At 32.0% G+C, this 25,819-nt stretch overlaps 4 protein-coding genes across 4 annotated transcripts; 3 read left to right on the top strand and 1 right to left on the bottom strand.

Moving 5' to 3' along the window:
- Window positions 1-5,979: 5,979 nt before the first annotated feature.
- On the bottom strand, window positions 5,980-6,321 carry LOC146956496 (uncharacterized). The gene has a single exon (XM_085749394.1). It carries the CDS (start codon window positions 6,319-6,321, stop codon window positions 5,980-5,982), a length of 342 nt encoding a protein of 113 aa, XP_085605520.1.
- Window positions 6,322-7,572: 1,251 nt separating this feature from the next.
- NEK4 (NIMA-related kinase 4) lies at window positions 7,573-12,409 on the top strand. The gene is made up of 14 exons (XM_085729150.1): window positions 7,573-8,132; window positions 8,296-8,362; window positions 8,585-8,650; window positions 8,928-8,974; window positions 9,078-9,123; window positions 9,240-9,320; window positions 9,423-9,465; window positions 9,583-9,632; window positions 9,712-9,793; window positions 9,924-9,973; window positions 10,207-10,280; window positions 10,603-10,654; window positions 10,851-11,309; window positions 11,564-12,409. The coding sequence occupies exons 1-14, from the start codon at window positions 8,047-8,049 to the stop codon at window positions 12,164-12,166; spliced, it is 1,806 nt and encodes a 601-aa protein (XP_085585276.1). The 5' UTR covers window positions 7,573-8,046; the 3' UTR covers window positions 12,167-12,409.
- Window positions 12,410-14,946: 2,537 nt separating this feature from the next.
- LOC146956494 (2-oxoglutarate (2OG) and Fe(II)-dependent oxygenase superfamily protein) lies at window positions 14,947-16,783 on the top strand. Its single transcript, XM_085729141.1, has 2 exons — window positions 14,947-15,254; window positions 15,538-16,783. The coding sequence occupies exons 1-2, from the start codon at window positions 15,027-15,029 to the stop codon at window positions 16,558-16,560; spliced, it is 1,251 nt and encodes a 416-aa protein (XP_085585267.1). The 5' UTR covers window positions 14,947-15,026; the 3' UTR covers window positions 16,561-16,783.
- Window positions 16,784-21,945: 5,162 nt separating this feature from the next.
- On the top strand, window positions 21,946-25,755 carry LOC146956493 (VAN3-binding protein-like). Its single transcript, XM_085729133.1, has 7 exons — window positions 21,946-22,492; window positions 22,692-22,814; window positions 23,785-24,220; window positions 24,775-25,017; window positions 25,113-25,162; window positions 25,246-25,303; window positions 25,391-25,755. The coding sequence occupies exons 1-7, from the start codon at window positions 22,139-22,141 to the stop codon at window positions 25,603-25,605; spliced, it is 1,479 nt and encodes a 492-aa protein (XP_085585259.1). The 5' UTR covers window positions 21,946-22,138; the 3' UTR covers window positions 25,606-25,755.
- The last annotated feature ends 64 nt before the right edge of the window (window positions 25,756-25,819 follow it).

The following is a 25,819-nucleotide window of genomic DNA, read 5'->3' as shown; positions in this document are numbered from 1 at the left end:
CCTATCATGTATTTTTCTCAAATTTGTTTCATTGATTTAGTTTGTTGTATGAATCAATACGAGTTAGTTTCATAAATCATATATGGGTAAATGATGATTTCCCTCTAACAGACACTCTCATAGTCCCTATTATCAGTCATAGAATTAAGAAGTGATGGTTACACAACTAATTTGGAGGACTCTTATGGAATGAATTGTGATGGTTACATTAGGAGTGATATGCTTTGTGATTAAATATTATTATGAAAGATTTTAAATCAGTTTTGTAGAAATCCTTGTTATCACAACTAATGATCGTAATTAAGCAGTCTTGTCTTTTATTTGGCAGTGGTAAATAAGTGTGTCGTCAAATGGATGTAGTTGGTTTAACAACATAATTATTTGTTTTGATAAAACATGCTGGAAATTTGATGCTTATCCCTTTAAGTGCATGTTTAATTGTTTTCTACTTCTGGTTCTCTTTTGCAGCTGGAATAAATCTTGATGGTCGTGAATTTGTTGAGGACCTTTTAGCCTTCTCTTCTATAGATTGAAGATGTTCAGTTTGAAGACAATTTGAAGATGTCATTACCATAACTTTAAAGATGTTCAGTTTGAAGATGTTATTACCATAACTTTGAAGATGTTGAGATTTAAGAGGTCATTACCATAACTTTGAAGATTCTAGATTGAAGATGTCATCCATTTTGATGCTTGAAATGTTTGAATTTTATTAGTATTTAGTATTTGAAGATTAAATATTAACTTATGTTGAGGCTTACATTGTTTTGGTCTTGTATTGTTGTTTTGATTTGCATGTCATGTGATTAATATTTTATGTATAATTAAGTATATTTTGATAAGAAATCTATGTCAATTGAGAGTCTAAAATCCATACTCTTCTTGCAATACACACTGTGATCAGTAATTATGTGAATCAGATCAAGAGTATGGTTTCATAGCGACTATAGTCGGACTTATTATATTTCACGAATTGTAAATTTCTGAAAAATTAAAAGAAGTATGTTTCTATGAAGTCTACTTTGAATTACAATCAGTTGAAGGAGTCTTGCAAAGTCACTGCTACTAATGGAGACGTGTACTACAATGATCTTAAAATATCAAAGAATTTATACCCGTTCCCAAAACACTATGCTAACAATTATTTTAACAAAAATGATCACCTTATATGGTAAATTCTTCCTTAACAAAAAAAAACATCATTTCAACCTAGATATCCTTAGTTACAAAGCAACCACTAATGACTCTACCTGCTTTCTTAGTCATTTTTTTTGCAAACAATATTTGAATGAGTTACAAAATATTCATGTACTAGTTAAATATAAATTACAACAAATATATAACCAATAACATTAACAAAATGAATATTACACTATCATAGTTGTATCGTTGACTTTCTTTATAAAAAAATCTTCATTTATTTGCTTCGTTGGAATCTGGATGTGAAGAATTAGTGTAAAATCTAAAAAATAGCAACAGTTATTAGGTTGCACTCATACTGTCTTGATGTTCTTTTCAAAAAAATAAACTGATAGGTTATATTTACACTTTTTGCATGATTTGATCACATAGAGAAAATGTGTATTATTTTACATAGTATATCATATTTGATGATCGACATACATATGATATTTTTTGTTCAAAAGTTCATGTTTATAAATGTTCTGACCAACAAAAAAGTAATAGTTGTATAAAACAAAATGATGTTCAACATCTTCTAGATAACATGAATTCTTCACAAGTTCACACGATAATTTTAAAATAAATTTAACATTACCAAATAATCCAAATGGTAAGGAGTTAATGCTCATTAAACAGATGCTCAGAGGTTTGATTATTAACTCATACGTTTAAACTCTTTATACACTTGTTATGGTTTGTTAGTGAATGTATAAATCAAATTTAATATTTAAGTATTAATAATTTAATTCTTAGGTAGTGTTTGACCTGACTTTATTTTAACTTCTCTTCTTCTTTAAAGAAGTTGGGCCAAACACATTTCATTTTAAGCTCCTAATAAAAAGAAGTGACTTAATATTAAAGAAGAAAAACATAAAAAGTAGAAGTTAGCAAATTGAACTTTGGACAAACTTATGTGTCATGCCATTTCCGGCTTCTGTTTCGATTCCCGCTGGCAACATATTTTTCTTCTTCTTTTGTTATTTGTTTGACATTCAAAGCTTCTTTATATTTTTTTAGACTCGTAAAAGTTGTTACAACTATTTTTTTTTCTTGACAGTTTCAATTCGTCAACTTTATTTTTATAAGACAGGTAATATAATTATCAATTTGTTTTTTCTAATTGAATAGTTGTAGTGATTATGACATATCAAATAATAAATATTTTAATTTAAATATGTAATTTTGGCATACTATTTGTTTATAAATGATAAAAGAATTTATAATCTGAAATAAAAATTTAATGCATGGATATAAATTATCATAAAAATGTTTCTATCACAAATCAATTTCTTGAAATTTCTTTAATATATCATTTTGTTAAAAAAAAAAAGGAGTACATAAATTTAGTTTAAAAAACCAAAGTTTCCAAACAACTTTTACTTCATTTTTAAAGTTCTTATCATTACCTTTGATTTTAAAGTTGCTTCTAACCATAAAAAAAAAAGTTGGGCCAAACACACACCTAGTATCATAGACTATTTTGACTACTCACTCCACAACCATACTCATTGCACATTCAAGTTCAAATACCAAAGTGACTATAACCCTAAAAAAAATTGAATCCCCCTACATGTCCTCCACCATTCTCTCTTCCCTCCTTTTTCTCTAATTCTCAATGGCGTATCATGCGGAGTTTTTTGGATTATCATATCTAAACTGTCAAGCCCACTCATAAATAGAAGCTCTACCACAAGCCGCTAAGAAGTCCAAGGCATTTCTAGAGACAGAATATCATTTTCCTGCTGAAAACTGCAATGTCACTACCGACGTTGCAAGAGAAACGCCCTCTGCTGCTGAAATCTGCGCTCGCATGATTAATATGATAAAACGTTCGAAAGCGAGAGACCATATGGTCGTGTATTTTTGCGGCCATGGAGATTGAGCGGAAACGAGTGATAATAATAGTACTGGGTTTGTGGAGTACCTATGCTGCGGCGGTGTGGCGGAAGAATGCGAGACACGTTTGGAAGGTAATCAATTTCTAAACGATTTTGACCGTTATGAGTTACATGTTGTTTGTATGTTGTTTGTTTTTGGTAATTTGTTTGTATTAACAGTGTTATATATTATTAATAGACTATACACTACGTCAAATAGTCAATTCCGTGACAGAAGATCGACACATTACTCTCATTATCGATTCCTGTCACTCCGGAGGGATCCTAGAAGGATCTAGCGAAATTATCGGTAGCAGCAACAAACAAAATGAAACCTTAAACCAGGGGAATGAAGGACCTAAAAGTCCTTTTATGGGTATTGGTTAAAGTCATGGACACGCTTTTGGGGTTTGTATGACTGCTTGTCAGAGCCACGAGGAAGCGTTTGGCCGGAATGATCCAAACACATCGGAACCCCAGGCATGTTTTACCGAAGCAATAATAGAAATAACAAAAGGAGATGGAAAAAATCGCTCATATGAGATGATAATCTTAGAAGCAAGAAGAATTCTTAAACAACGGAACTTTCCTTAGGTGTCGGGTTTATACTGTAAAGAATGGCAGAAAAGATTTAAATTCCTCAGTAATGAACCAACAGATTATCAAGCCTTTCCGGCCTTTGTTCCGATGGAGATTGATCACTCAAGCACTATTGAGTCTATGGGAAGTCAGAGCTTCGGGGACAAGGTACAATTTCCCGTAAAATATGTCCATTGTGTGGGGTGAGTTTCAGATGGAACTTCTTGATATTGCAAAAAATATAAAATAACGGTAAAATTTCCCATAAAATATGTTCATTGTGTGGAGTGAGTTTCAAATGGCACTTCTTGATATTGCAAAAAAATATAAAATAACGGTAAATTGTTTTTGCATATGCTATAAGTTGTTTTTATAAGCTATATTGGATAACTCATTCCTTGAGAGATGTAAATTGTCAAAAGTTGTTTTCATAAATTCTTCCAAACAGTTTCAAAAAATTTATGTCGGTAGATAAACTCAAATAAGTCCATTAAAATAGGTCTTGTGTTGTACAGAGAAGAGACACCACATTGACACGTCAGTCAACACCGGTAATAATTTAAAATTTGAAAAAAAAATGGAATTGAATGTATCACATGTGTTGGTGTCGGATGCTAGCACGGGTCAGACACGACTTTAACACAGTGTTGAAAAAAATGGAACTAATAATTTAGTAGTTGATAATATAAGTTCAAACTCCTTACACACTTGTTAGTGTTTGTTAATCTAGGTCAAAACTTCTTACTCACTTGTTAGTGTTTGATAACTTAAGTCTAAACGCCTTATACACTTGTTAGAGTTCGTAAATATAAATTTTAATTGAATTAAATATTTAATTATTCATAAGTTAATTCTTATCAATGTCAATCTAAGTTCAAACTTCCAACTTGCTTGTTAAAGTTTGTTAGTGTATATATAAATTAAATTTATAATTTAATTCTCGATGATTATAATCAAAGTCAAAACTCCTTAATGACTCAACATTTTTTAATCTAATTCCAAACCCCAGCCCTAACCATGACCTTTTTAAAAAAAAACATGAAATACATTTTCAATTACGTAACATTTAGTTAACTTGTGTAATTTTTTTTTTATAATCATGGAAACATATTGCGTCATAATTTCATTTTGTTAATGTCGTCAAATTGTTTCATAATTATCAACACACACTTGTTTTTCATTCACTTCATATTGATGTTATTTCTCACACTACAATGTTGTATTTCAATTTTAAATTCTTTTTAGTTTTTTTTAATTAATTCATTGAATATATTCAATTTTATTTAAATATGCACGTGTTTGTTTCAAAAAAATAAAATAAATATATGCACATGAGTTATGTCTTCTTGTTACTTTTTTTAAACCAATTCATTAAATATATTCAATTTTATTTAAATATGCATATGGGTTTGTACCAAAATAAATGTATAAGTTATGTTTTCTTGTTTGTTCATTTTCTATGTTCAATAGCTATGAAAATCATTTTTCATCTAGATTTGATTATTAAAATACATTCAATTTTTTTTATTACAAAACATCATAAATAAATTTGTGCAGCTAGTATATACTTTTCAGATATTGTTTGCCTCGATACTCAACAAGAAGTACGAGGACGACAAACCAGTAACTTTTTAGAAGTGTAAAATGTAAAATAAAATTACATTGACACGTTTCAAACAACAATTGGTTTGTTAGTTTCAATATCTTTAAAAAATAACTTATATAGAAAAAGAACAAAAAATACCATTTCGAATGACAAAGGTAATAAATATAAGAACGCGCAAGAGATAAAGCAAATTCATGCATTGCCATCAATAAATCTTACCAGCAATATTTTTATCATTTTTAAATAAAACAATCACGCGATCTCTATGTGTTATGTATTTCTATTTTCTACTACTCATATGTCTCAAAAGAATGGATATAACACATGTTGCATTCTACCTAATTAGTTGTACATACTCTCCCATCGAATTCCTTCATATAAGATGAGTAGGGACATAAAGGAATGCATTCCAATATATTCTTTTGAACTTAACCCCATTGCTCTGCCAACTGACAAGTTTCAATTGACAGAGGAGCATGACAAGCACAAACCAACATCTTAGAGGTGCATTCCCTTATGTCCCACTCATCTTATACGAAGGAATCTGATGCAAGAATTTCTAAAACTATTAGGTAGAATACAACATAAGTTTTATCCATTCTTTTGACTTTTCAAAGAGACTTGCAAACCTTTACATTCAGTATAAGACACTTCAATACAAACATCTTTCGCAAACTAACAAGAATTAAACTTAAATTCCAACAAAATAAAGACACTACATAATAAGGATGCTACCTAAACATAATCTTGTGGCAGAATCAAACTGTTGAGAATATCTTCAGGAGATCTCAGCAACGTAACTTCCATCTCAATCCTCGGGAACATGCGGTGCTGACGATATATGGAGAAGATGCTCCTCACGCAGTCATCGACTGTCAACATTATCTTTTTGGTTTGCAAATAATGGTGACATGCATATTGAAGGTCTTCCACCCTCCTTGTGTCTCCAGGGTTGAGTCCATGATTGATTTCATTCAGTTGATCCTTCAGATCCTTTAGCGTGACATCGACCCGGACCTTGAACAAATGACGGTTTCCACCGTTGAAACGTACTTGAGCACTGAACAAATTGTCCATTGTGTCAGATATACACCGTAAGAAATTAAACAATCAATGAAAAATTCGTTCAAACATTTCATCAAACACTTGGAGTGCAAATTATACATAAACCCTAAAACTCAAAACTACAACATAAACATGCAAACATCTAATCACTTAATCAACTTAAATCTACTCTAAAAAAGAATCATAATATCTTACTTGTAAACATCTAAGTCATTTTTTTACAAAAAAAAATAATAATTAAATCAAACAAAAACTAAAATTACATAAAATAAAAAACCAATTATAACAACTAAAATATATGTAAATAGCACTATGATTACTTTGTGATTTTTGTTGAATAATTTTGGATGAATTTCAAAAATATGAGATTGGGTGATTTTGAGAGAGATTGATAGTTGAGAGTGATAATGGATGAAAGAGTAATGTTGGTTATGCCTGGAATTTGTACCAGTAATCGCATCTGCAACTAACTACCGATTGAATCCACGGCAGTTAACAACTGCCGATTAGTTCCTTCGACAGTTAACTCATGACGAACATTTTAATCTTTTAGTGGTATTTTCTAGCCATGTTTCAAGTGTGAACAACAATTTTCATCAAACAATATTGCTTTGTGGTGGCCTAAGCCCGCTTTCATAATTTTTTTTTTCTCTTACATTTTTCATCAATTTTTGTTCTTTAATTTTTTTTTTGTCAACAGTCATGATTCATGTTTTAAAGTCAAGTCATGTGCATACTTTCACAATTTTGAATAAACTTTTATATAGATATTTATAATATTATAACAATCGCTCTAAAAAATAGAAATTTTTAAGTGTTGAAAAACTTAAAAATTCATATTTAATTATCCCTTGTTAAAAGAAATTAAACATTTTTTTTTTTTGGTTACAAGAAATTAAACATTTAAAAGAAAAATTTCTATAATGTACTAAACATGATTGTAAAAAAAAAAAAAAATCAAAATTTCAAATGATACAAATGAATTTACTTAAATGATGGGACCAAAAGTCATGACTGAAATTTTTTGAAAAATAAAAATTGATGAAAAAAATGTTAGAGGGATTAAAACTTGAAATTTAAAAATATTATAGGAACCATAAATTTATTTAACCCAATTTTTTTTTATATTGTTAGATCAATAAATCACATAATATCTTACGTCATGGATCTTATTAATCTAATGGTGGAAAAGTAATTGTCCATGGTAGACCATTTACCGCATTAGTGGATCTTAGAACTAGCTAAATAAGAGTGTAAAAATCTATGGCGATGTGGGAATCCTTGGATTTTGTTTTGGTTTGTGTTTGGAGCCATTTTGATGTACTTATATTTCAAAGAAGAATCAAGAGTGACGCATATCATAGAAATAGGAGACAGAAATAGGAATAGACGGAAGGGTCAAAGTCCAAAAGTGTAACTCCTGGAAAAGGACTTCTGAAGAAAGAGAAATAAAAGAGAGCACGGAAATGGTGGGGTGTGCCCAACGCTGCACCCCCTCATTTACTTCCACTCGTACTTCTTATGATATCATCAATATTTTTCACTTTTTTTACTCTACTTTTTCACTTGCTTCTTCTTGTCTCCTCTTGTAAGTCTTGTTCAGCTCAAACATAACATTGTTGTAACTCATGTAACAAACTACACTACACTCATGTTTTTTTGGAACAATGACACGTTGAACTGAACTGAACTGAAGTGAAGTAGGTTTTGTTTTGTTTTATTAGTTAGAGTTAGAAAATGGAGCAGTATGAAGTACTTGAACAAATTGGTAAGGGTTCTTTTGCTTCTGCTTTGCTTGTAAGACACAAGCATGAAAACAAAAGGTGATGTTCTAACTCTTTGTTGTTACTTCATCTATAATGTGTTCTTTTAAGTTTATTTAAGAGTTTAAGTAATGTGTGTAATGTGTTTGTTTTTCATTATGATTAATTAGTATAAGTTAGTTAATTAACATATAGTTTTTTTAATTTAATTTAATGTGTTTAGGTATGTGCTGAAGAAGATCCGTCTTGCCCGGCAGACAGACAGAATCCGTAGATCTGCTCACCAGGAGGTTACACTCCTTCTTTGTAGCTTCATAAGTTAATTTAATGATGTTAAGCTTAGGTTATTTTTAGTCAAAATGTGACATTGGAACTTTATGTTAATTTTTTATAATTTCTATTTATTGCTAAATAAGGTAAAATGTGGAATGCTTTTACAAAATTAAAATGTGGAACTTGGAAACTTATTTTGTCTTACTAAGATGCTGTGTTGTACACTCCTTGTTTTGCAGATGGAACTTATATCTAAAGTTCGTAATCCATTCATTGTAGAGTATAAAGATTCCTGGGTTGAAAAGGTTAGCCTTTTACAAAACAAAATCATTTTATTTGCTTTAACTCTTTGTTGTTCTGTTGTGTTCTTGTCTGCTTGACTTAAATGACTTGTTTTGCACTTGTAAAATTAAATCATTTGTTATTCACTATCTTCTTTAGTACTGTTTTGTTTATAATTATTATTTATGATACAAATGAAGATATTGGCCGAACTGCTTTTGTAAAACATCAAATGGGTTTTTTATACTTCTTGATTTATTTGTAATTCTTGAATTTGAGAGATGGTACTTTCATTTCCAGGGTTGTTTTGTATGTATCGTCATTGGCTATTGTGAAGGAGGAGATATGTAAGTCCTGATTCTCATTGAATTCGAATATTTGACGAACTGACAACATTTTTATCTTTAAAAATGCTGATTATGTTGTCTTTCTATTTTGTTTGTTGTAAAGGGCCGAAGCTATTAAAAAGGCTAATTGTGTTCATTTTTCTGAAGAGGTTGGTCACTCTAGCATGAACTCCTTTTACTTCTAAGAGTGAATAATTTTCATTCCTATTTGAGTTGATAGCTTTTTGATAGTTGGTTAGCTGATCAATATCAACATCTTATGCAGAGGCTTTGCAAGTGGCTTGTTCAACTCTTGATGGCACTTGATTACTTGCATGCAAATCATATTCTTCATCGCGATGTCAAGGTGAATGGTTTCTGTAAATTCAATCAATGAGGATGTTATGTAGCTTCACATAAGATATATTGTACCTCACTTTTATTAATGCTTTATCTTCATTGGTTTCAGTGTTCAAATATATTCTTGACAAAAGATCAAGATATACGTCTAGGTAATGGCTTTCAACATTCTATCCTCAGTGTCACACTGCATTTTTACTCTTGAGTTCAATAATGTGTTTGTAGTATAAGCATCTCTTAAGTTATGCCTTGTTTGTTTATGGATGCAGGTGACTTCGGTCTTGCTAAAATGTTGACAAGTGATGATCTTGCTTCTTCGGTGAGTTTTATGGCTAACGTATTATTTGGATCACTTTTTACTTAATATCTTATTGTGTTCTTTCTTGCCCTGCTCATAGATTGTAGGCACTCCAAGTTATATGTGCCCAGAGCTTCTTGCTGATATACCCTATGGCTCTAAGTCAGATATCTGGTCTTTGGGTAAGCCACATAGGTTAATTTTGCACTCACAAGATCTGCTAGGTTTCATAATCATAACCTTTTCCTTTCCCTTGTTTTACAGTATGGTGTAAATTGCAACTGATTTTTGGTTTAACATAATTTTTGTCAGGATGCTGTGTGTATGAAATGGCTGCTCACAAACCAGCTTTTAAAGCTCTCGTAAGTTACTCCATCGGGTTTTCAATATAAGCAAAAATGTACATGTATTCGGTCCAAATTTGGTTGCGTATATTAAAAATCGGAGTTCACTTTTTTAATGAAACATTATTTTCCTTGTAAAACTTGTTTTCTTAAGAAAGGGATTTCGATGGGGGTACAATTACTCAGTTGATACATAGAAAGTTTTTGCAAAATGAAATCAGTGACCCTTTTGCTATTTTCTATTTGTGCAGGATATGCAAGCACTAATTAACAAAATAAACAAATCTTTAGTGGCCCCACTACCAACAATGTATTCCGGTACTTTGTGAGTCCTCTATTTCCTAAGAATTTCATGTTACTCTTTTATCTGTCTGTTCATGGTTTTATGTAACTGTTATGTTAGTACCTACATCTTCAACACTTGACTGATATCTACGTGCATTTTATTAGGGCATGCCGATACTGATCAAATTTTTGACGACTCCTCAATGCATTCATATTTTGTCAAGCCTACCATTAGATTTTGCCTAACCTATGGCTTATTGGATTTCAAAATTGTTATCAATTAGATATTTAAGTGCTCTTGCATCCAGATTTGAATGACATGATTTGTATGACTTAAATTTTTTCTTTTTTACTTCTTCCAGTCGAGGCATGGTGAAGAGCATGCTGCGGAAAAACCCCGAGCTTAGGCCAAGTGTATGTTTTCTCTCAAGTATTTCTTTGATTTTATCTGGGTGTGGATTAATGCATGAAAACTAGTCTATATGCACATATCATTGTCCGTAAATGGTATATATGTTGTTCTTTTTCCACCATTGTATAATTTGTTTACCCAAATTGAGCTTGATAACTTTATCTTGATAGATTTGTTAAACAATGTTTACTTTGGCAGGCTGCAGAGCTACTAAATCATCCTCATCTTCAACCTTATATACTTAAAGTTCATCTGAAACTAAATAACCCCAGAAGAAGTACTTTCCCTTTCCAATGGACAGACTCAAACCATGCTAGGAGAAGTCGATTTGTAGAACGAGAATCTGTTTCCACTATCTCAGGCAGAGCTAAACGATTGTCATTCAGTAACGATAGGGCCTTGAATCCTAGCATTTCTGGAACTGAAGTAGGTTCTCTGTGTTCTACTCAAAGAGCACAAGGATTCTCTACTTGTTCAAAACATTATGAACTATCCATAGGTTGTGTCCGTGAAGAACGCAATGCTAACAGTTTGAAAGACACCAAGTTTTCAATTGTTGATCAGATGCAAAGACTAGGCGCAGGTAAGGAGTCAGTCATCCCCCGGCGACAGACAACACCATCAAAGATAGCCTATAATGGTTCCAAGCGTGATTCAGTAAGTTTAACCTCTACTACACTACCCAGTAGCTTCATTTATCTTGATGTATTTTTTTAAGATACGAAAATTTTGGTTTGCATTAACCATAAGCATGTGAATAATGTCATGATACATATAGGCTCGCATGTGCGAATATATGTATGACAGGGTCAAATGTTATAACATGATGATTTCGCATCAATTTCCAGCATAGCTTAATTTGTGTTGTGGTCCTTTGCCTCGATTTATTGATTTTCCGCTCGTCATTTCAGCTCCCATCATCTTCTACTCCAGCTAGTAAATTTACCCCACCGTCTCGCAGAGCTTCCCTTCCACTTCCTACAAGATCCAAGGCCACGACTACGCCATACAGAGCCAATGCTGGTCCTCTTCGAAGTGTGGACTCTCCTGATATTTCTGTTAACGCACCACGAATTGATAAGATTGCTGAGTTCTCTTTGGCCCCTGGTGAGGATCATCCTCTCTTCCCTGTGCGTGGAACTTCATCAACTTCAGCTCAGTGTTCTTCTAGTTCCCCAAGGAGCGCTGCTGCTGACCACTCAATCACAAAGGACAAGTGTACCATCCAGGTTATGGACAAAGCCAGTGTCCCTACAAGCGCTGCTCTACAACACGTGGCAACTGCTGTTTCAAGCCATTCCTCTGCCGATTCTCATCAGCGCAAGTTTGACACCTCGTCTTACCAGCAACGCGCTGAGGCATTGGAAGGGTTGCTCGAGTTTAGTGCACGGCTTCTACAACAACAGAGGTTTGAAGAGCTTGAGGTGTTGTTGAAACCATTTGGGCCTGAGAAGGTTTCTCCAAGAGAAACAGCCATTTGGTTGACTAAGAGCTTCAAAGAAACTGTTGTCTAAGGTTTTGTCATGCACTTTTATATCATTGACATGACAGTAGTGTAAACTAATGTAGTACTATATATGATGTTGTAGTTTGAAGAATAGCTTAGCTTCTAATCTCAAGAATAGCTTAGCTTCTAATCTCATTGCTGTTGTTAACACCGTTAACATTTTCTGAGATGTATGGACTTCCCGGCACGTGCACAAACAGTTTGTAAAAGATTAGATGACATTAGCAATATATTTATATTTATGTTCAAATTCTGTTTGGGAAAAAAATCAGTTTACTATATATAGGTTTAACTGCTTTGGAGGTCTTGAAGTATGCTCTTGTAAAAAAAATAAAAGGGTAAACAGTGCTTTTAGCCCCTGTAATATATGCCACTTTTGGGTTTAGCCCCTGTAAATTTTTTTTTTTAGATTCCACCCTCATAAAAATTTTTTGTTTTGGTTTTGGCCCCTGACCCCCTTGAGTCAGCAGAATCTTTGACGTGGCGCTGACGTGACATGCTGCGTCACCTTCTTTGATGACATGTCACGCTGACTGTGTAATTAATTTTATTTTATATTTTTTTTGGGTACACGTGGCATTTTTTTTATTTTTTTTTAAAAAAATTAAAAAATTCTGGAAAAATTAAAAATAATTAAAAAATTGAAAAAAAATTCTGAAAATTAATAAAAAAATTCTGAAAATATTAAAAAATTCTGGAAAAATGAAAAATTAATAAAAAAATATTAAAAAATTCTGGAAAATTGAAAAAATAATAAAAATGAAAAAAATTTAAAAAATACGGAAAAAAGTTTAAAAATTCTGGAAAAATTAATAAAAATAAAAAAATGATTAAAAAATAAAATAATCTAATAAAATGAAAAATAATGAAAAAATAAAATTTCGAAATTTTCTGAAAAAATTAAAATTCTGGAAAAATGAAATTTTCGAAATTTTAATGAAAAATCTTAATTAAAATTTTCGAAATTTTAATTAAAATTCTAATTAAAATTTTAATGAAAATTAAAAATTGTGAAAAAATTCTGGAAAATTTCGAAATTTTCTTGAAGATTAATCATTTTTAAAAAAATGAAATTTTTGAAATCTTCATTAGTATTTCTTGAAATTTCAAAATTTTCATTACTATATATGTCGAGCTTAGGTTTTTTCAGTGTATTTATTTCCAAATTTTTTTTTGGGAATTTTTGTGTACTTATAAACCGAGAATAAGGGAAAAAATATGTGTATTTATAAACCGAGCTTAGGTTTTTTGTGTATTTTTCGAAATTTTGAAATTTTCATTAGTATTTTTTCCGGGAATTTTTGTGTATTCCGAGCTTAGGTTGAATGACAAGTACTTTCCGAGAAAAAAAAATAAGAATTTTTTTCCGTTATACGGTTGAATGACAAGTACTTTCAGAAAAAAAAATATGAATTTCTTTCATTTTTCCGGTATTGAAAAAAATTTGGAAATATGAATTTTTCGAAATTTATTAATTTTTTCCAGAATTTTTTCATTTTTTTTAATTTTATCATATTTTATTTTTTATTTTTAAAATTTTCCAGATTTTTGTTTTCATTTTTATTAGTTTTTCCAATTTTTTTAAAAAATTTCAGATTTCAGATTTTTTTTTTTTTTTTTAAGAATTTTTTTCGTTTTTTTTTTTTTTTTTAAAAATATTTTAATTAAAAAAAAATTTTAAAAAAAATATTAAAAAAAGTAAATATTAAAAAAAAACTTAGAAATGCCACGTGGACATTCATTTACACACGTGGCATTCAAAAAAATTGAAAAATAAAAAAATACCACGTCAGCGCCACCTCATAGATTCTGATGAGTCACAGGGGTCAGGGGCCAAAACCAAAACAAAAAAAATTTATGAGGGTGGAATCTAAATTTTTTTTTTTTACTGGGGCTAAACCCAAAAGTGCCTATATTACAGGGGCTAAAAGCACTGTTTACCAAGAATAAAATAAATGTATGCGGATTTCTAATGTATATTTGGTATCACCGTATGTCAGAATCACAATGATCCACTATGATTTCATAGAAGCTACAACGTGTACCTTTTGCAAAATCATGGTCTTCAATGGAGTTGAGATCCTCTCCATTTCCTATAATAAATGGCAATATCAATTACTATAGTTGAAGTTGAGATCCTCTCCAATGTGATACCAAACATATGCCTAATTAGATCATTGCATCTAAAAAAGTTTGTAATTGAGTTTCAAAACTAGTTAACAAGTTGTAATTTGATCATTGAACTAAAATATTTTTAACTAGGTCCTTTAACTTTTTAATTATTTGTTATTATGTATCTGGATTTAAGAATTTGGTTACAAATTATTTAAAAATTCTAAAATTATTACAAATTATTTAAAAATTCTAAAATTATTACAAATTACAAATTATTTAAGTATCTAAAACATTAATGAATATAATTACAAATTATTAACAAGTTTAGAAACTCGTCGTTGTAAACTTAGCACAGTTCGTTTAAGTTTGAATTCTAAAATCCGTCCATGTTGGTTTTTCAATATAAGCATTTTGGCTAGGAAAATAAAGAAAAGAGAGTGTATTTGATAAAAGATGGTGCAAATAGCAACCACAAAATTCAATATACAGTAGAGTCCAAGCCCATAACAATGTTCGTAGTTATCCGTTTAAGTTTGAATTCTAAAATCCGTCCATGTTGGTTTTTCAATATAAGCATTTTGGCTTAGGAAAATAAAGAAAAGAGAGTGTATTTGATAAAAGATGGTGCAAATAGCAACCACAAAATTCAATATACAGTAGAGTCCAAGCCCATAACAATGTTCGTCGTTATCGTGGAGTTAAGGGTTTTCTTTTCTTTTTTCCCTCCTCCTCTGTAACTTGGAACTGCGAAAATGGAAGAATGTGAGGTAATAGATTTATACGAACTTCACTATTCAGAATTATCATCACTATCTTCATCCAAAGTAGAAGATTCCATAATGGAAGCACTCGGATCCAACGGTCCAGGCCTCCTCGCCGTCACCGGAATCCCCAACGTATCAAATCTCCGCTCATACCTTCTCCCTCTCGCTCGTAAGCTCTCTCTTCTCGATCGCCAAACTCGTAATCGCATCCTCAAGGTAGTTTATTGATTATATCTCTATTGGTACTTATAACACCTACTCTTCTGATCGAATGTGTCTCACACTGACACGACACTAACACATATGGTTACATTCAATTATGTAAATTTTTCAATTATGACGTGTCAGTGTCGTGTCTAGTGTGATGTTTGTGTGGTGTTTTATAGATTGATGCTATCTATATGTGTTGTCATTGATATAAAGCTAGGGTTTATTTTTAGGGTTTTACCATAGTTGATTTAGTTTTGTATAGGGATGCTTACTGTGGTTGATTTTCTAGGAGCATAACTTAGGTAGTGATGTTTCGTTGAAAAATCCACATAGGAGTGTGTCTTCTTTTGCAAGGCAATTGAATTATGCAAAAACACATTCTCAAGAGAAAGATAAAGATCAAGTTTATGGTAATGGATTTGAGAATCTAGGAACTGTTTTTCAAGAGTTAGGTTTTTGCATGATGGAGGTTGGACTTTTGCTTGCTAGAATTTGTGATAAGGCTATTGGTGGAAATGAATTGGAGCAGAGTTTATTGGAATCACTTGCTGCAAAGGGGCGTCTTATTCATTATCATTCTCGTTTAGATGCGGTTCTGCTTCAAGAATTTGATAAGGGTAAGACAAATAAGAAAAGAGGGGTTAAGAATGTGAAGCCATTAGAAGGGTCGTGTTTGAATTCTATTGCTTGTGATGCAGTTCATTCGGATTTGTGGCAGCAGTGGCATTATGATTATGGTATATTTACTGTTCTAACGGCTCCGTGTTTTCTTTTGCCGTCTTATTCGGAGACGAGTACAATGCAAGATTTGGATAATTGTGTTGAATGTCCATCGCCAACTGGGCATACGAATTTGCAGATATATGATCCTAATAAGAAAAGGGTAGTTATGGTGAGGGCTCCTCCTGAAAGTTTCATAGTTCAAGTTGGGGAATCAGCTGATATAATCTCGAAAGGGAAGCTACGGTCAACCCTACATTCTGTTTATAGACCTTCAATGATTGAAAATTTGTGCAGAGAAACTTTTGTTGTATTTCTGCAGCCTGCATGGACTAAAACATTCTCTATCTCGGATTATCTTCTTGGGAAATCAGCAAGCGACGGGGCCGATGGTCAGTGTTTAGTAGTGTCTGAGCTTAATGATGATGATGAACAACGACCGGGGCAGGATAATAACAAACTGAGTTTAGAAATTCAGAAAATAGTTCCCCCACTTTCATCGCGGTTAAAGGATGGGATGATTTTTGCCGAGTTCTCACGCGAAACAACAAAGCAGTATTATGGTGGTAGTGGTTTGCAATCAAATAGATGACTGAGAACTCATTTGGATTCACAATGAGGCAAAATTTCTCGCGTCTCAATTCCAAACGAAATTTTTGTTAATCAGCAAATACTAGCTACTTGTCAATTGTGGGTTAGGCGGATATCGCATCGTAATTCCAAACAAATGCTAACTTTTGGTTAGTCCTGTATCAATCAATGTACTCCACTTGCCAAAGTAATAAGACTTTGAAAAGCTAACCTTACTGATCATATATTTCAGTACCTTCTTTACTTTTCTGAATAACCATATTTTTTGCAAAGGAGTATTAAATACTAATAGAGAATGATTTTGAATTTATGGAGTCGTTTAAATCAACACTGAAAATTTTCCTTTTTCCTTTTTGTCTCCCCATTTTCCTTTTTCCCTCATTGTCTTTTCATTATTTGATTAAGATTGATTCTAGTGGTTCTACTTCTACATGTGCAAGCCACCTCCAACTTTGTTACTTGAGCCTCTTTATACTTACACGAGAATAGAAAAGAAAAAGAAACTTAAAACTGCTGAAAAAGATGACCTAATCATACAAGTGAAAAAAAAAAAAAAAAGCTTTTCTTTTCCACCTGCTAGCTTATAAATAATAGACGTGCATTTAATGTCTTTGCTCTTTCATCCTTTTTTCTGCGCTCAAATTTGGTAAAGTTAGAGAGGAAGGTTCACGCCTCTGTCTTTTGCTTTCATTCACACAAATAAAGCTTTGGTTCAACTATGGATTTGGGGTTAAATTACTTAATAGTAGTGCATCTTTGGATTCACGGTGAATAACCACGATTTTGCAAAACTCACCGCTCATCCAAACATACACTTAATGTGTTAGGTTCTATCTAACATGATTAGGAGTTTTAGTGTTCGCGACATTATAGTCATGTCATTGAAAGAATGCACGTTTTTAAATCAATTTTTAGGTAAAATCTCTAAATATCCTATAAGAATCATCTCTTAAAGTAAAAGAATTCTAATTAAAAACTCTTAAACATTTAAAATCAACTTTTATACTTTAAGAATCAGTTTTTTTTTTGTTCAAAACACTTTTATCACTTCTAAAGTTGGCAAAAGTGATATCAATGAAATGGTCATCTTAAAGACGAAATGGTCACTTTATACTAAGCCAATACATACAGACATGAAATTAGAGAGACATTGTAGACATAATATTGCTGCATGGGTCCATTTAGTTTGCACCACCTATAGTTTGGGTCCAACTTGAACCATTGAAATGACTCACTATAAAAGGTTCTCTTTAGGTAAAAAGCTACATTCCACACTAAAGCCAAACGCATTATAGCAAATCCTTTTCACTAAATTTAATAAAATTTAAATATATAGAAAAACCAGTTTCTGTGTGGTTGTTTGTGTTTTTGCTTATAACAAAAATGTATATGTTTTAGTTTTCAATTAAACTGTTGCTAAATAAATTTTAAATATATACCTTGTCAAAAAAAAAAATTAAATATATACAACAAATTATTTTCCCTCAAAAAAAAAACAAATTAGTTTTAAATAAAATTAATTTATATATATATATATATATGTTAGTAAATTATTTTTAATTCGATTTGAATATATCCCAACAAATTACTTTTAGATAATTTATCCCTTAAATCAAAAGATAAATTTAAATCAGTCTCAATAAAAAATTGACTAAATCAATCTCAATAAATTTAAGAAATAATACACACAGTACATTTTTGAATTTAAGTTCTCCAATTACAACAATATTACTTTGTTATTTATTCCAAAAAAAAATATTAACACGGCAACATTCATAAAAACATATGTATTCCCTAAAAAAAACGTACGTATGTTAAATATTTTTTTTTAAAAAAGTATGTTAAAATATTATTAACACGGCAACACTAACAAAATTTATTAACGTTCCTAAAAAAAAAAATATATTAACGCTGCAGCTTTAAATGAAATGATTCGGTGCTACCAAGAACAAATGAATATTGAAGGATGAGCAACTTGCTATAAAGGTTGATTGGAAGTAATATAAACCGTTAGACTTTTTTTCTAACAAATCTGTGGTTTAGATTCAATGGGTCCAAGTTGGACCCAAAGAGTTGGTGGTCCAAATCAAAAAGAACCTTGCTGCATAACTCATCATATATAAATGTCTTTATTTATTGATTTATTGATGATCGTAGTATTTTTCACCTTGGATAGTTTACCATAGTGACCTGGAAAAGAATGTGAGTGTAGGTCTGTTTTTGCATCAAGAAGTTATCTATAGTAAATACGGCAACAAAATTGACTGGCCTGTGTCTGTTTGTTTGAGATGGTTAGAAAGAGCGGAGAAAATAAAAGGGTACACCTATTATATTTTTGTACGTTTGTACAACAAATTGGCCACTCCATTCCTTAGTAGTAGGTCTCACTTTATCATTTTTTTTTTTTTTTTTACTTGAGTGGTCCAAAAGGGTAACCAAAATTAACTTTAATCAATACAAATTCAACTAGGAAAATTCTTCCTATTGAAAAATAACAAGAAACCACATTTGAAGTGAAAATGAAATCCAATAATAATACTAATAGGCATAATAATTCACAAGTATCATTGAGAAAACGATGCAAAAGGAATAAAGTATATACATCTTTTTGTCAGCAATGAAAGAAGGAAGGACAAAACTAAATACAAACAAAACCAAACATGCCTCTAAGAAAAGGCTGTTTTTTCTTCTTTATTGTGAAAATAATGAGAGGGGAATGGAATGGAGTTGATAGAGATTGTGTATCATGGTTGAAAAATCAGTTGATGACGTATGTTTTTTTATGCATGCGCATTTTAGAACAGGTCCCATTCTGTAGTAATTCAGCTTTTTATTTATGTACTTAATAATGTATTGGTCTTGCTAATTCTAAAACATGTTTGTAGCATAACATGTTGGTTTTGGATGTTGATAACTCCTACGACAAGAAGGAGCCACATTGCTCACAACTCACTCTCAATGCCTATAAACCTCTCTCACATTTTGCTATCATAGTGTCAGAGATCGCTGATTCCTCTCTTCCAAACAGGACCTTCCTTGAAATCCTCTAATATGATACAAATAGTTTTACCTATTCAAACCAAAATGTCTATTTTGGTGATGTCATCATGCATTCAAATAAAGGAAAACACATTTATTGTTTTGTGACCATGGCTTTTCATTTGTGTAATGTAGTGGTGAAACTGAATCTAGCTTTAGAATTTCAAATAGTTTTTTCTGGAAGAAAATCAACTTCAATCTCCCAAATATGGAATGAAGTTTTATGCCTATGTTGGGAAGGGGTGACACAAGCTAGATAGATTCTGAATTATTGAGTTGTATTGTAGCTTCTTTGATTGATTCGGTCTTTTGTATTTGTATCTTTTACTGCTAGTGTTACGTAGTCCTAGCTAGTCTCTTATTGCATGGTCCAATTAAACTAGTAGATGCTAATAAAAACAACATTGATTTTGGTGATGTCTATATGCAATGTTCACACGTCAATTCAAGTTCAAATGAACAATAAGTAAGTATGGTTAGGCATGACAATGGGGCGGGGTGGGGACGGGTTTTACCTTCCCTGTCCCCATACCTTATTCACACTGGATAATTTTTTTAATAAAAATTAAAGTATTTTTCACCCCCAAGCGCAATGCATTATCTAGGAAAGAGATGATGATGATGATCGATGGCTACGGTGATGGAGAAGAGAGAGGCTGAGAGTGTGAGATATGTATGAAGATAAGAGAGAACTATGATAAGTGAGTTTCCTCAAAAAAAAAAAAAAACTATGATAAGTGAGTCAGTCTGAAAGGCTGAGACTTTGACTGTGTGGGTGAAATGATTTAGGGTTTCGGTTTTTGTTTATAAAAAAGGGGTAATAAATTGATTTTATACATTTGGGACGGGTTTGGAAATGGGTTCGGGGTTGGTACTTATATCTCTGTTATCCGGCTTGTACCCGTGTTTTGAAACCAGGGAAAACCCAAACTCATACTTAAACCCAGTCAAAATGGGAAAACCCCGTCAAAATGGGTTTGGTTCGAGCGGGTACTCGCGGATATGGGCTTTGTTGCCATGCCTAAGTATGTTAGGAATCTCAATGTATTTCGTTTAAGTTTTAAAGTGTAGTTTTTTTCAAAATCATTATTCCATCATTCTACCAAACTCACAATCAATTCAAACATGCACTAAGTATATGTTTGCTTTAATGAAGTTGCGGAAAAAGTAGTATAGGATGCGCGATTGAAGACTTAAACATCAAACCAAAACATATTCTAAGAATATTTTTGGTTTGTGAATTTGCTTTTATCTAATTCTCGATCATTCGATCTTATATATATTAATGCATGTTTGATATCTCGGTAAATTTGCTGAAATTACATATAGCCATGTTGATTTTGAAAAATGCCGTAGCCATTTTCTCGAATGACTTTCGCATAATTCAAATGCAATTGCATAAAGCATTGCAATTATGAATTAGTACATTATCAAAACTAGCCTAGAATAATTTGTGCTTGTCCTTTATTTTTCTTCATAATAATTGAGCCCCTTTTCTTGCCCAATAATAGCCGCTTTGGGATACGGGTGTACGTGTACCGTACGTGTATGCAACATTATACTACTAGATCCTCTTTTATTTTATTTTTTATGATAACGTGATTAGTTATGCAACGAAATCCGTACTTGCGGCTAGTAATTTTGTTCTACCTTCTCTCCCTTTAATTTTGATATGAAAATTTTAATTAAACTTAGTTTAGGAACAAGTTTTCTTAATCACATGTAATTGATAAGAGGAGACACTAGACACTCTAGAGAAGTTAAATATTTAATCTAATTTTATAACGGTACAAATATAAACATTCATACTCATCTAGAAGTTTTAATGCAATTGAGAAATACCGAAATGATTAAGTTGAATATTTCTTTTGTCCTGGGTTTAAACTCGGAATCTCCTATTTATGTGTATGAGTTTTATGTGACATTTTCGGTTTTCCCCTCTTTTAGTGATTAAAAAAATGTTTCTACTCATTTGGTTCTCAAATTTTTTATTACTGTTTTAAAATTCTCAATATAGGAGATCTACTAGTACTACTACAGTCATATGAATTGACAATGTTCATATGATTAAAGCACAAATGATAAACCTTGTTTGGTGATGATTGTTGAATCAGTGACTAATAATAATAGCTCATTAAAATATGCAGCACTGATTTAAATAAATTTCTTTTAGTCAGATCACTGTATATGATTTCAAATGAATAATGTAAAGATATGTACGTAGCCACTAAAGCCACAAAGTTATGTTAAAATGGGTGTCACATAATTCTCCCTATAACCCTATAATCCCTAATATATAGCAACAAACCCCATCACAGTACTTTTTTCTTTATTTCTTTTTTCCTTTACAGTATATGAAGTTGAGGACAAAGTACTTCATCACATGCTGTTTGACCATTCCTTATTACTCATCAAACCCCACTTTTTCATTTGCTGACCAAAACATTGTCCTTATTCACTACACTACATACATCACCATTTAAACCCTTCCATGCTATTACAACACTCTAAGCCATAACAACAATATTCAAGTCACAAAAATGGAACCAAAGTTAACTATCCATTGTCATAGAAATGAGTACCTTCCAACAAATAACAATGGCAACACACGTTTGCCAGAGAGTCCTAGAATACCAATGGAGTTTCTATCAAGATCATGGAGTGCTTCTGCATTTGAAGTCTCTAAAGCATTGTCACCTCAACCACCTCCTCCTCCTCCTTCTTCTTGCTTACCACCTTCCAATAATAAGACTTCTTCTAACTCTATTCCTGAAGAAAGTATTACTACTCTTTCTCAAGATTTCTCAAACATGTGTGGAAATCAATTCTCTTTTGCTTCTTCTACTACTTCACAGCTTGTTCTTGAACGTATCATGTCACAATCCGCAAGAGAGGTAACTAAACTAAAAAAATATTTTTTCACACCCCTTTTGAAGTATATGTAGGAAAAGACTTAAGGGAGGGTCATAGTAAAAATTGAGTTGTAAAAAATAAAATGCAAGTTATTTACTAGCTTGAGACATTGTTATTCTTTTCAAGGTTTTGGTTTTTTGTTTATAGTAATTTGGTTTTAAAGTTTGTTTTATGTAACAGGAAGTATCTCCATTAACATCAGGTAGATTGTCTCATAGCAGTGAACCATTAAATGGTGGTTCTTTAACAGGAACAGATAGTCCACCAATTTCTCCTTCTGATGAGTTTGACGATGTTGTTAAGGTATCTCTCTGTTCCCTTACCTTTTGTTTTGGGTTGGAGTGGGACCCTTAGAAACAATTGTTGCAGTCAATAGTTGTTTGTTTCTTATACTAAGTGCATAATAGTGACTTTGTTATATCTATTGCATGTGTATCAAGCTATCATTCTATAATCACAAAACTAAATCTATAATGCTTAGACTCACACAAAACTAAATCTAGCAGCAAGGGCCCTAGGTCCTCTCACCCCCGGCCTATGCCTAGGGCCGGCCCTGTCTAGTATCTTCCTCTTGCAACCTCACTTTTGGATCACATGTTTTTGTTCCATAATAAAATAGTACTACTTTCTTGGTTTAATATGGAAAACATAGTTTGCTTTTGTCTGAATTTACAACAGTAACAATACTTTGGTATAGAGGTTTTTGGCAAATTTACTGTAATTCTAAACATGAACTAGAATATCATAATAAAAATCACATTTTAAGTAGTTTTTTCTTTTCACCATGAATCCAATTACACATTTTGTTCATATCATGCCTGCAAAAGTAAATTGTACACCACTAATGGTCTCTAATGCTTTCCACTACCTGACAAAAAAAAAAGGAGCTAACTAGAGCCTAGTGTTATAGCTTATGACTTTTTTTCAATTAAATTAAATTAAATTAAAAACTGAACATTTTGAACTTTGAACATAACTTTTGGATGGGACTAGTCACTAGACATTGCTGATCAAAATGTTAAAGATTGATTTCCTGTCAACCAAACCTGCCTGCTTGCTGATTGTTAGACAGTAGGACAAAGAGTTTGACTGTCCAATGTACCTTATCTTCTGATTCACGCAACCAACCTTCTCATTTTGGCATATTTTCTTGTTAGCTAGAAAAAGCTCCCTTCAGCATTTAACTAGGAAAAAAAATCACAAGATATTGTCAGATTTTTTTTATTCAGATGGACCAATTTTTTTAATGATATGCTTTATAAATGTATTGCAGTTTTTTCGTGCAAACAATTCCATACACCCTTTATTCAATGGTACAAGAGCAATGAGTAGTGGAATTGGCAATGCAACTCCTTGTTCAGGACCTAAAACAGTAGGAAGATGGTTGAAAGAAAGAAGAGAAAAAAAGAAAGAAGAAAACAGAAGCCATAATGCTCAACTTCATGCTGCTATTTCTGTAGCTGCTGTAGCTTCTGCAGTTGCAGCTATCACTGCAGCAACAGCAGCATCAACTACACCAAATAAGGATGAGAAAATGGCTAAGACTGATATGGCTGTGGCTTCTGCAGCAACACTAATTGCTGCTCAGTGTGTTGAAGCTGCTGAAGCAATGGGAGCTGAGAGAGAACACCTTGCTTCTGTTGTTAGTTCTGCTGTTAATGTGAAATCTCATGATGATATCACTACTCTAACTGCTGCAGCTGCCACAGGTAGAATTTTGTTCATTCATTTATGTTAAGTTAGTTCTTATGTTCAAAAATGTCACAATGTTGGACCAACCTTTATTTTTTTTATATATGAATGTTATCAAAAGTCTTACTTTGAACATTAGAAAATTTAAATTACATCTAAAAAGTTACATCATCTAGTCAACAAGAGTCTAGTTATGAAATTGAGTGGTGAAACATTCTTTATAGTTTATCATTCATATTATTTATTTAGGGTAGTGGAAGGGACTAAGCCATACATTTTCTAATCGAGATTCGAACTCGGTCCTTATAAAGCTAGGCAGTCACCACTACGCTATCACACACGAAATAGACTAAAAGTTGATTCAATATGAACAATCTGTGCATAATGTTATTGCTTAAAATGAATAAACAGATTATTAAGATTTTTCAATTTCAACTGTAAAGAATCAACTAATAAGGAATGTTCATGTTACACATGGTTTGTCAGGGGAATGAATAATCCTGTTTTGTAGTATGATTTTTTTTCCTGTCCTTGTTATATTGCCAATGTGGTCCTTCCTTGATATATGCAGCTCTAAGGGGGGCAGCAACATTGAAAGCAAGAGCAATGAAAGAGATGTGGAATATTAGTACTGCAGTGACACCACTTGAGAAAAGCATAGGAATTGGAATATGTGGTGGTAAAGGCAATAACAACAGTAGTTCTAGCACTAGTGAAAGTGGAGGAGAGGTTATCAATGCAGATAATTTTTTAAGTACTTGCAGCCAAGAACTTCTTGCTAGAGGAACTGAATTACTCAAACGCACTCGCAAAGGTAATTTGATAAATCGAGTTTTGAGACGCTAATATTTGTTTTCATTTGCAAAATTGCAAAATGATTAAACTATATTTGGTGATTGATATCTGTAGGTGATCTTCACTGGAAAATAGTTTCTGTTTATATACATCGAACCGGCCAGGTAATTTTTTTATCTTTCAAATTTTAGTAGAAATTGAAATTCAGTTGGGAAGTCTATTCATCAAATGTTTGTAACAATTTTAGGTGATGCTGAAAATGAAAAGCAGACATGTAGCAGGAACCATTACAAAAAAGAAAAAGAGTAAGCTATAACAATATATAACTTAATTTTCCTTGCAATATCGTAGAAATAATAACTCATTTGGTTATAACATGATATTTTTACCAGATATTGTGTTGGATGTGTGCACAAATTTACCAGCTTGGCCAGGAAGGCATCTTTTAGAGGATGGTGAAAAAAGAAGGTATTTTGGATTGAAGACAGAATCAAGAGGTTTAGTTGAGTTTGAATGTAGAAACCAAAAAGAATATGAATTGTGGACACAAGGTGTTTCAAGACTTCTTTCCATTGTTTCACACAGGAAAAACAGAAATGGAATGTAATATTTGTTGCCGGTCTAGTCACTGCTGACTGCTAAACTTGTTTAAAATTAAACTATATTATATGTATGTTAGTTTAGGTTTGGTTTGCAAATCCTATAAGGGAAATTAATAGATTTTGTAACATTGGAATGGGCAATGAAGTGCTAGAAATACAGTGTTTGCTCCATCTATCTTTTCAATTATTTTCATGGACCGTATTTTTTCTTAATTCAAT

This window comes from Medicago sativa, chromosome 1, assembly GCF_051527215.1.
Source record: "Medicago sativa cultivar Bolivia chromosome 1, Bolivia_mono, whole genome shotgun sequence".
Taxonomy (NCBI): domain Eukaryota; kingdom Viridiplantae; phylum Streptophyta; class Magnoliopsida; order Fabales; family Fabaceae; genus Medicago; species Medicago sativa.
Note: the sequence above shows the minus strand (reverse complement) of the source record. Positions and strands in the feature narration are given on the sequence as shown.

Excerpts from the sequence above, each read along its gene's own strand:
- LOC146956496 (XM_085749394.1), bottom strand. The coding sequence starts at position 6,321 with ATGGACAATTTGTTCAGTGCTCAAGTACGTTTCAACGGTGGAAACCGT.
- NEK4 (XM_085729150.1), top strand. The coding sequence starts at position 8,047 with ATGGAGCAGTATGAAGTACTTGAACAAATTGGTAAGGGTTCTTTTGCT. Across the intron at positions 8,133-8,295 it reads CACAAGCATGAAAACAAAAG|GTATGTGCTGAAGAAGATCC; the intron begins GTGATGTTCTAA and ends TAATGTGTTTAG. Across the intron at positions 9,321-9,422 it reads TTCTTCATCGCGATGTCAAG|TGTTCAAATATATTCTTGAC; the intron begins GTGAATGGTTTC and ends CATTGGTTTCAG.
- LOC146956494 (XM_085729141.1), top strand. The coding sequence starts at position 15,027 with ATGGAAGAATGTGAGGTAATAGATTTATACGAACTTCACTATTCAGAA. Across the intron at positions 15,255-15,537 it reads CTCGTAATCGCATCCTCAAG|GAGCATAACTTAGGTAGTGA; the intron begins GTAGTTTATTGA and ends TTGATTTTCTAG.
- LOC146956493 (XM_085729133.1), top strand. The coding sequence starts at position 22,139 with ATGGAACCAAAGTTAACTATCCATTGTCATAGAAATGAGTACCTTCCA. Across the intron at positions 25,163-25,245 it reads ATATACATCGAACCGGCCAG|GTGATGCTGAAAATGAAAAG; the intron begins GTAATTTTTTTA and ends TAACAATTTTAG. Across the intron at positions 25,304-25,390 it reads CATTACAAAAAAGAAAAAGA|ATATTGTGTTGGATGTGTGC; the intron begins GTAAGCTATAAC and ends TATTTTTACCAG.